The following is a 10866-nucleotide window of genomic DNA, read 5'->3' on the forward strand; positions in this document are numbered from 1 at the left end:
GAGAACTAGAAGATTGTGTAATTGTTGACAGTAACCCCGCTGAAAAGGATCTTCGGCCTGTCACCGACCAGATCCAGAATCCGAGAGATAATACTCTGGAACCTCAAAAAGTGGTTCAATCTGTTGAACCTGCCCAAGTTGAGGCGTCTGTTTCCTGTTCTAAAAGTGTTCGACATGACGAACAACTGTCCAACACGTCGAAAGGAGGAGAATTGAATAGTAATCAGCCACTAGTTGTTGAAGATGTACATGCAAGTTTAGTCTCTCCCCTTACATCAACGATCTCTCTTGGCTTGTTATCACCTGAGGTATGTAGTATTATTTCGTTGTCATCCTCTAATGCCCCTGAATCTAGTAAAGTCTTGCCTGCTAGGTCAACCTGTGGTCAACCTCCTAAAAAATATGAGCCTCTCTTGTCAGCTAAAGCCAAGTATCATGTAGCCAACTACGTGTCAACTCATAGATTGTCTAAACCTTATGTAGTCTTTGTGAATCAATTATGTTGTGTCTCTTCCTAGTAAAGTGCAGGATGCAATCAAGGAGAAGAAATGGGCCAAAGCAATGGAGGTTGAGATGGATGCTCTCAAGAAGAATGATACTTGGGATTTGGTGCTATTACCACCTGGAAAGAAGACTGTTGGTTGTAGATGGGTTTATACTGTGAAGCATAATGCAGATGGCTCAGTTGACAGATATAAGGCAAGGTTGGTTGCAAAAGGAGACACTCAAAAATATGGGGTGGATTATGATGAGACATTCGCACCTGTGGCAAAGATCAATACCATTCGAGTCCTCGTGTCTTTGACAACTAATCTGGATTGGCCCCTGCAGCAGTTTGATGTGAAGAATGCATTTCTTCATGGAGATTTGAATGAAGAAATTTACGTGGATCTTCCTCCATGATATAATACTTCTACGGGCGAGAAGGTGGTGTGTAGATTGAAAAAGTCTATGTACGAATTGAAGCAATCTCTAAGAACTTGGTTTGGAAGGTTCACGTCTTTCATGAAGAAGATTGGGTATAGGCAGAGTAACTCAGATCATATTTTGTTCCTGAAACACCGATAGGGTAAGCTTACTGCCTTGATCATTTATGTGGATGACATGGTAGTGACAGGTGATGACACTGGTGAAATTAGAAGATTGAAAGATCAGTTGTCTTTTGAATTCGAGATGAAGGACCTAGGGAATTTAAAGTATTTCTTAGGAATTGAGGTAGCCAGGAACAAGGACTGTATCATGCTGAGTCAAAGAAAATATGTTCTGGATTTGCTAGCAGAGACTGGTATGCTTGATTGTAAACCAGTTGATACACCGATAGAACAGAACCATCGGATTGCAGAGTATCCTTATCAAGTTCCGACTGACAAATCTCGATATCAAAGGTTAGTTGGAAGATTAATTTACTTGTCGCATACTAGACCTGAACTTGCTTATACGGTTAGTGTGGTGAGTCAGTATATGCACAATCCTAGTGAAGATCACATGAATGCTGTGATGAGAATCTTGAGATACTTAAAGTCTACTCCTGGAAAAGGCCTGGTCTTTCGTAAGCATGGACAGTTGAGGACTAGTGGTTACACTGATGCGGACTGGGCAGGGAACATCACTGACAAGCGTTCTACTTCTGGCTATTTTACGTTTGTTGGTGGAAACTTAATCACTTGGAGAAGGAAGAAACATAATGTGGTGGCCCGTTTTAGTGCAGAAGCTAATTAAGTACAGAGGTATGGCTCAAGGAGTCTGTGAGTTATTATGGTTGAGAAGTTTATTAAAGAGTTTGGGTTTCAAGCAGGAATGGTCAATGCCTCTTCATTGTGACAATATTGCTGCGGTTGAAATTGCACATAATCCTGTTCAGCATGATCGGACAAAGCATGTAGAGATTGACAGACACTTCATCAAGGAAAAGCTAGATGCTCGCATAATCTCGTTCCCATTTGTTCCTTCGGAGGAGCAGCTAGCTGACATCCTTACTAAAGCTGTGTCGTCCAGGGCGTTCAGTGACTCACTTGACAAGTTGGGCATTCAAGATTTGTATACGCCAACTTGAGGAGGAGTGTTAACGTGAGTCCCAATCCTAGTATATTGGGAAGATGTATATTCTGTAATCAACTAGGATTATGTAAATCTTTCGGTGTAATTAGTTTTCTTCTAGGGTTAGAACTGTGCTTGTATATATATCAGACTTGGGGTTTGTTCAATACATCAGAAAATTCCCAACCTTTTGTGTTCTGTTTGATTGTTAACTGGGCTTAAGCGGTAGTTAATTTGACATGAGAATTTTTTTTTGTTTAAACAAGTTTGATGTGAGAGTTAGAACATCCCCAAACAACTAAAAACTAGAATTATCTGTATTTTGAAGGAAAACATCATTTTTTTTTGCTCCAATAGCTTATGTAAACCTACAGAAAGTGTGAAGAGAGAATTTTACATAAAGAGGACAACAAGATGCTCTGACTTTCATGGAGCACCTTAGGGTTTCGCAACATAAACTTTCCAGTGGCGGCGGTGAACCAGGCGTTTCCCCGATCAACCAATGGCGGGTTTTTGGGGCTGACGGTGCAGAGAGGAGAAGTCCTCTCAAGCGGCGGCATCAAAACTCCGACCAATCTAGTGCTCAAGCCGGGGCAATTTGCTGAGGTTGAGGGCATCTTAAAATTGCCTACCCTTAGATCGACATCATAACCAATAATTAGTAATTGTCAGAATCATCTGACTTATTTGAAGCAGATATGAGACTCCTTAGACAATCAACCTAGCCCGTTTGACCCGAATAGACTAAAAACAGGCTAGGCCCCACCGTAGATGTAAGACCCTCAAACCATGAACCCAGGCCTAAAAGAGCACAGACCCAACTGCTTATGGCACTCAAGAAGTTGGACACCCAAGTTGTTAGTCGTGTATCCATCGTGACACTCTATGGAGATGATGTCCAGAGGGGCATGTCAATGGCAAGCATGAGGGCAGACAAGATGTCGAGTGGCAATGTTGTTATCAAGTAGAACTTTTAATTCAAGGTACTTCCATTGGGAGTTTGGGAAATGTCTGAACACATAAGTTGTCCGAAACGTCGAAAGGAGTCCAACCAACACACTTGACGAAATATTTTTATGAGGTTGCATGAATTAGTTATGGGAGTTGTTACTCCTCGGTCTTTTGATGTTTCCTCTTGCCAAGTGAGAATTTTTCAGATATGCTCTATAAAGAGGGGTTTAGTGTCATACTCTCCACCACCCTCGGTGCTGGCCTTCATGGGGCACTAAGTGTCTTTCCGGGTCCCAGGAGCCGGGCGGATGTCGTCAGAAAAGGACGACATACATCTCCATGAGTCAGGAAATCTCATGGACAATATTGGCTAGCAGGCCGGTATTGTGGTCCCATGTTGGGGTTCGTATGTGGGTAATTCATATGCCATCAGCATGGACAAACGTATGTGGGCTAAAGAAAGATATGTCGGGACCTTGTGGTGCTCATTGGCCACACGAAGCAAGGGACGCGGGCAAGAGTTTGAGTTTGTCTTTGTCCCTAAGTGAAGTGTTGCCAGCAAGCACGGAAGGGTGACTATGACACCATGCTAGACAGATAAAAATTCAAAGGTGGGCATTGAGAAGGTGCTGCTTACTCAAGCAATATGCTAGCAAGCGAGACAAGTGCGAGGTTAAGATGCTAGAGGTGAGTCATGGTGGCGAACCTTGTTGACAAGCCCTCGAGGCAAGAAAAGTGTGCAATCTCTAAGGGATGACCCGATGAGTGAAGATGCAAGTCAACTAGGCTTCGGTGTACTATCCGCTTGCTACAAGATGCGAGATGCACGCTGGTCAATAATGGGTTGGCACAAGCCGGGTTGACAAAGAAGCCTATTAGTTGGGCGAGTGTCTAAATGACCATGACACAAGGAAGCGATCAGTTAGTCACAAGATGTGAGACTCAAGTGAGTGTAGCTTTTGCTGGTGAAACCCCATAGGTGTGGGGATGAAGTGTGAAAGGTCAGATTGACACGGGAGGCGCATAAGAAAAGAAAATAGACAGGTTGACCTTAGTTGAGAGTAACCTTGGTGCCGCACTAGTCAAGTTTCGTTGCGTAAGCGGCCCGTGACCTAGTCACACTGCCAATTTGATACCACCCTATTGCCCTCCAGCTTGAGGTGGGAATCGGGAAACAAACAAGGAAGTGGGTAATGCATTGGCGTCGAATTCGAGTGGTTCTTGGATCTTAATTTATGAAAGCTTGTTCGACGAGAGGATGAATGATAAGGGAACTACACTGACCTTTTAATGCATGAGTTAGTGTTTGATTAGGAGCCTGAGCACATTGTAAAACTGACACCGCATCATTGCTCGCTTGCTCGAACGGGACAAACATCTCTCTTGGCGAACACGTCGTCAACGGGATTGCTTTGAATTAGGTGAATAACTTGGATTTTCAATGGGCAAACCTTGTGCGTGACAGGAAGAGGTCTATGATGCCTGATTCAATGATTCCATTACATCCAATACTTGTGCCACTTCTTCCCAATTTTAAATCGGAGTTGCCCCTTGCTCTTTTAGCTATGGAACTACACAAGTGGGATGCAGATCGTGTATGATACTCATTTTTTTAAAAACGTAAATAGTTTATTACTTTACTTTTTAACGTACCAAATTTAGAACCTTCTTCTTTGGGAAGGTCATATTTTTCTCCACTTTCCAAATGACTATAAACATTAAAACATTGCTTTTGAATTTAATCAGATTGAAGTCTTCCTTCTTTGGGACGGTTATACTCTCCACTCCCAAATGACAATAATAAACACTATTTAGACCCAATAGCTTGTCATCTTGCTTTTGAACCTAATTAGATTGAAGTCTTCTTTGGGAAAGCCATATTCTCCACTCCCAAATTACATTAATAAACATTGTTATCTCATGATCAACTTGCTAATGAATAATGATTGGATCTAGCGCTCGCCTCTTTTTACTGAAGTAACTAAACTTACCCATTTTATACTAAAACAGTAAAACCGACTTTTCACCATCTTTCCCTCTTAATGTTCTTCCGTAGAGCCATTAATTAGCTACCGAAATTATACTTGGAGGCACAATTGTTCGCTATATATAACACTGTCTTTGCCACAACGCCAGAAACTGTATGTATCATGTAAATAGTTGCAGTATGTCCTATTTTTCCGTCTAGATTACATTAGGAAGCATCATCATTCTTCACTAACATGAAGGTAAAAAGGAAATAGGAGATTGACTGCTTGTTAGCATTGAAACTTTTGCACCACGTGTAAAACATCTAAATGTTATTAATAACCTCTGGTTACTTCTGGTACAGTTCTGTTACCTAAAACGTGACAAGAGTTACCCAAATTTACTGCAGTTATCAAAATGTGTTTCAATTCAAAAATCAAAACCATAGTGTATAACATGAGAGTGGTCTAAAATTTATGTATACACCGGAGTTTGTTTTGTTGGGTAGTTATGTTTTTCATGGAAGTCCCACGTGGGTTTTATGATGAAGATACTGTTATTGCCTCTGATCTCATATTAGTTAGAGGCCATTGTTGAACCACGTTGGTAGTTTTGGAATAAAGCGGGAAGATAAAGAAGAGAGTTGAAAGAAGTGGTCTTGCTCAACTCTCTGGCTGCCAAGCAAGCCATAAAAGTAATCATATTTCTGATTGACGGTAGACCCTATAAGGATACAAGAAGATTGGAACTACAAATTCATTTTTATAAAATCAAATTTCCATACTTTAGGAGAATTTCATTAGTCGATTTATTAATTTTTTTCTAATTTCACAAAGGGTTCTGTGTGCTTTATGTGGAGATTTTGTTTGTTTTATTGTTGGAGAAAATGTTGGGGAATTTATGAGGCTGGAGAGAGCCTCCTTCTTCTTTTTGGAGAAACTATAGAGCTTTTTCATTTTTTCGGTAGAGTTCTACTGTAAGTCTGATAGGCTTGGCAGAAAACTGAATACCCTTTCCATGGTGGAACTGGTAACTCTCTCTCCCACATGCAAGTCATGGTATTTTCTTCATCTATGTGCCAAAGACATGTTTTTTCTTCATGGGTTTTTGTTTACTTGCTTTAGATTGATTGGTTTTGCATTTCTTGTGACTGTGAGAAGAATTATGAATTGGGTTTTGTGATTTGATTCTACTGTTTTTTAGTTTTTGAGATCATTCTTAGTGTGATGGTGGTGGTCTCTGCTTTGTGTCTGTTTTTCTTCTGTGCTGAAGTTTTGTTAGTGAATGTTCATGAAGTTACTTTTTTTGTCCCAGCAGGAAATCTGTCTTTGTTTGAGAAGTTGTTGATGTGCTCTGCTTGCTGAGAAACTGGGTTTTATCAGAGATGAGGCTTTGATTCAAGATGGCGGTTGAAGTTAGGGACTTTTTTGGATGTGTGTGTTCTTGCCTTCATGCTTCTATAGGAGGATAACAATGGAAGGCTCATCTGAGAATGCTTGTCAGAGGTCTAATAGTTCTAGAAATTTGAATGCTTCCAGAGTCTCAAACCGGAATCCAAGGCTTAATTATGCTAGAAGATTCGGCTTCTTAGGTGGTTCATCGCAGGATTCAGATTTAAGGAATGATAGAGATAGGGTTTTGGTGGCACACACTGATGACCTAGGAAACCAGGGTGGATTGTCTGGGGTGTGTGAGGATGAGGTGCCAGTTGAATCTTTTGTCCGAGCTATTGAATGGGGGGATGTTAGCTTGAGGCAATGGTTGGATAGACCGGATCGAGCTGTTGATGCATTTGAATGCTTGCATATATTTAGGCAAATAGTAGAAATTGTTAATGTAGCACATTCAGAAGGAATCGTTGTTCATAATGTGCGGCCTTCCTGCTTTGTTATGTCCTCTTTTAATCGTGTCTCTTTCATCGAGTCTGCATCTTGCTCAGATTCTGGCACTGATTCTCCCGAAGATGGGTTAACTAGCCCAGCCCTGGAAGCTAAGAAGTTGACCTCTGCCTTGCATCAGAAACGAAGCAACGTAGCAAGTGGGAATTTTCGATTCATGAAGGCTCCAGCAAATGCTTTGTCAGATACAAGTTGCATGCAATCAAGCTCAATATATGCAGCACGTGAATCTTTAATGCAAGAGAGTGAAGAACATAGAACCAGAGAGAGAAGTGCTCAACTAGAGGATAAGAGACAGCCATTTCCAATGAAACAAATATTGCTCATGGAGAGCAATTGGTATACTAGTCCTGAAGAGGTTGCTGGTGGTCCAAGTCCCTGTGCTTCAGACATTTACCGATTAGGAGTTCTTCTTTTTGAGGTTTTTAAATAATAGCTTCCTGTTCTCTGTTTCCATTATAAGTATCCTCACTTTTCTGTGTCTGCATTATGAGTAATGTAAGATCTTAAGGTGCATCAATTATTGATAGAAGTTGATTCTGTACTAACATGAGGAACTTCATGTGACCAGTTATTCTGCCCATTCAGCTCAAGAGAAGAAAAAAGTAGGACTATGTCTAGTCTGAGACATCGAGTTCTTCCTCCACAGTTACTGCTGAGATGGCCGAAAGAAGCTTCATTTTGCTTATGGCTACTACACCCTGAGCCAAATAGTCGGCCTAAAATGGGGTAAATTACTTCTTACAGAATAACTTCCAAATTGACTCTGAGCTTCTTCTTTTTTTTTTTTTTTTTTTTTTTCCCGTTTAAGCCATATAGTTAATTGGCCAGGACCAATATATCTCAAAGTCTAAGATTGTAGTAGTAATACATCTAAAATTCAGGCTGCACCTGGAAATTTTTTATATTGAAAAACGAGATGTTACTTCATGTGTTTTATCTAGTAAGCATGATGCGACTCCTGTGGACTGTCAAAAAATAAGTCTGTGTGAAAATTTAGATTAGGTTAGTTTCAAGGTTTGTTATCGATTCATGACCTTGGAAATTGATATATTTCAGTATATTGGAAAAAAAAAGAAAGGGGAAAGAAGAAGATATGAGAAGAAGCCACTAGCTTATAGTTGTCTACAATGGAACTACAGTTTTGAGTTGTATTCTGTTGTTCTAGGATTGATTTGGTGTTAAAAGATTTTTTTCATGGCAAATAAGATATTTAGTGATTGCATTTGGTGAATATGTAAACTGCTTACATTTTTCAAATTGATCGAGTCTGATCTTATGTTTTCGACTTTAAAGTGTTTGCAAATACAAGATATAATCACTACTTCAATAATTTGGTGTTAGATTTTAGGGATTTCCATGAATCTTCAATATTTTGCATCTTGCGTTGACATGTAACAAAATTTGTACTAGATTAAGTGTTTAGTATGATGGCTTAGGTGAGGTCAGATTTCTAAATCCACTTTCCTATCTGTGGCAGTGAGTTGCTACAGAGTGAATTTCTTAATGAACCAAGAGATGATTTAGAAGAACGTGAAGCAGCAATAGAGCTTAGAGAGAAAATAGAAGAGCAGGAGTTATTGCTGGAATTTCTCATGCTTGTAAAACAAAGGAAGCAGGAAGCAGCAGATAAGTTACAAAACACTGTTTCATTTCTGTGTTCCGATATTGAAGAAGTTGTGAAGCACAAAACAAGTTCCAAGGGAAAAGGTGGTTCATGCCCAGATTTGGTAAAGGAAGATCATTCAACATCAAGTTTCCCATCTATGAATATTACTGATGATGATGATTCGGCTAGTGGATCCCGAAAACGGTTCAGACCAGGTGTCCAGATTCAGAATGGGGAGGAGTGTGATGACAATTTGGATGGTCAGAAGTCAGAAACTGATAACCAAGAAAGTATTCTTTTGAGAAGTTCCAGATTGATGAACAATTTTAAAAAGCTTGAGTCGGCATATTTTTTGACGAGATGGAGGCCAGTCAAGCACTCAACCAGGCCACTGACTAGGCATTCATCAATCAGTAGTGATGGTAGAGGTTCTATTATTGCAACTGAAAGAAGTTCTGTGGATAATTTGACATCAAAAGAACAACTTAGTGAAGGTAGACGAAGTGGTTGGATAGAACCATTCCTCGAGGGATTATGCAAGTATCTATCTTTCTCAAAATTAAAAGTTAAGGCGGATTTAAAGCAGGCTGATCTTCTAAATTCCTCAAATTTAGTATGCTCACTTAGTTTTGATCGCGATGGAGAATTTTTTGCTACAGCTGGTGTTAACAAGAAAATCAAAATATTTGAATGTGACTCAATCATAAATGAGGATCGTGACATCCACTATCCTGTGGTTGAAATAGCTACCAGATCAAAGCTAAGCAATATATGTTGGAACAGTTATATCAAAAGCCAGATTGCTTCAAGTAACTTTGAAGGTGTGGTGCAGGTAGGTCAAGCCGTATTTGTGATTCACTTGTCAGCTCACTGTTAAATTTTATTAACTAGATTGCTTAACCTGTCAAGGTGTGGGATGTTACAAGAAGTCAAGTACTAATGGAGATGAAAGAACATGAGAAGCGTGTATGGTCCATTGACTTTTCATCAGCAGACCCGACAATGCTGGCCAGCGGGAGCGACGATGGATCTGTTAAACTATGGAGTATCAATCAGGCAATTTTATTCTTGCACTTGGTGGATGTCAGCTTTGAAACTAAACGTACTGCAGTCATTTATTTGCATGCTGCAAATACTTAATTCTGGATGTATGATAAGTTGATTTCTTCTGTGGTTGCTTCTACAGGGAGAAAGTATTGGTACAATAAAAACAAAGGCCAATGTTTGCTGTGTACAGTTTCCTTTGGAGTCTTGTCGCTCACTTGCATTCGGTTCAGCGGATCATAAAATTTATTACTATGATCTTCGTAACTCGAAGGTTCCTCTTTGTACATTGATTGGACACAACAAAACTGTGAGTTATGTCAAGTTCATAGATAGGACAAATCTTGTTTCTGCATCCACCGACAACACTCTGAAGCTTTGGGATTTGTCAACGTGCACATCTCGAGTCATAGACACTCCGGTCATGTCATTCACTGGTCACATGAATGTGAAGGTAATTTCACTCATTTATTGTACTAGCAATTCTAGGAAGCAAGCATTCCAAAGTTTTGTATTCCTTTTATTGCTATTTTCATCTGCTGTGCTCAAGAAGATCAAATTTTGTTTATGATCACTTAATGAGACGAAGAGAAAGCAGTATATAATAGTTTTGTTCTTAGACGTCAATGATCTTCTATACCAAGTAGTTAGAAGCCGAACTGAATGCTGAATATTTTCTTTTGTGAATCATATATTCCAAGTTTCATGATATGAAGTTGACAATGTTAGAGATGGTATTTGTATTTGAGTAATGTTGTCAGTACCTCCATGTTCTGATGATGAACTTTGGTCTTATTGGCCAATTTGTTAAGTTCAATTCTTTTTACCCTCCTTGGTAGTTCAAATTATTTTATCCACAATGGATAACTAATTCTGAGTTTGGATGTATTAATCTCATTCACTTGATGCAAGTCATATAAGCTTACAATTCATAGCTTTTGTATGTTTCCCTTGTTGCAGAACTTTGTGGGTTTGTCAGTTTCTGATGGTTATATTGCTACCGGTTCAGAGACTAATGAGGTAATTTATTTATTACTTGAAAATGGGTACTTCTCCTTGCATCTGTAATTTCTATACCAGGAAGACATATCATGATAGAGAAAAATTCTGAATAAATTCAGATTTCCCAGTAGGACATTGTCCCTTTTTGGCTTTAAAAGGAAACCTAAACCTGGGAAGAGAGTGAACTCTCTAGGATTCTGTGGAAGAGACCTTTTGCGCTATCCTGTTCTCTTTTAGGAGACTAAAGAAGAATAGGGTTCCTGATACACACACACACACACACACACAGGGAGCCGTTCAGAAGCGGACGTCCGCACAGTTCTTAAAGTGCGGATGTCCCTTCGTTCTCCACCGTCT

At 39.7% G+C, this 10866-nt stretch overlaps 2 protein-coding genes across 2 annotated transcripts in view; both read left to right on the forward strand.

Annotated features, from left to right (window-relative positions):
* The first annotated feature begins 1104 nt into the window (after nt 1-1104).
* On the forward strand, nt 1105-1719 carry LOC101307007 (uncharacterized mitochondrial protein AtMg00810-like). Its single transcript, XM_004297870.1, has one exon. It carries the CDS (start codon nt 1105-1107, stop codon nt 1717-1719), a length of 615 nt encoding a protein of 204 aa, XP_004297918.1.
* A 4020-nt stretch (nt 1720-5739) lies between these two features.
* Nucleotides 5740-10866, forward strand: part of LOC101299948 (protein SPA1-RELATED 3-like) — an 8607-nt gene continuing 3480 nt past the window's right edge. Inside the window, exons 1-7 of the mRNA XM_004296460.1 lie at nt 5740-5985; nt 6274-7275; nt 7426-7583; nt 8335-9295; nt 9373-9519; nt 9650-9961; nt 10468-10527. Of these exons, the coding sequence (XP_004296508.1) occupies nt 6388-7275; nt 7426-7583; nt 8335-9295; nt 9373-9519; nt 9650-9961; nt 10468-10527 (2526 nt within the window). The 5' untranslated portion in view covers nt 5740-5985; nt 6274-6387. The remainder of the gene's footprint in view (nt 5986-6273; nt 7276-7425; nt 7584-8334; nt 9296-9372; nt 9520-9649; nt 9962-10467; nt 10528-10866) is intronic.

Source organism: Fragaria vesca, linkage group LG4 (genome assembly GCF_000184155.1).
Source record: "Fragaria vesca subsp. vesca linkage group LG4, FraVesHawaii_1.0, whole genome shotgun sequence".
NCBI lineage: Eukaryota > Viridiplantae > Streptophyta > Magnoliopsida > Rosales > Rosaceae > Fragaria > Fragaria vesca.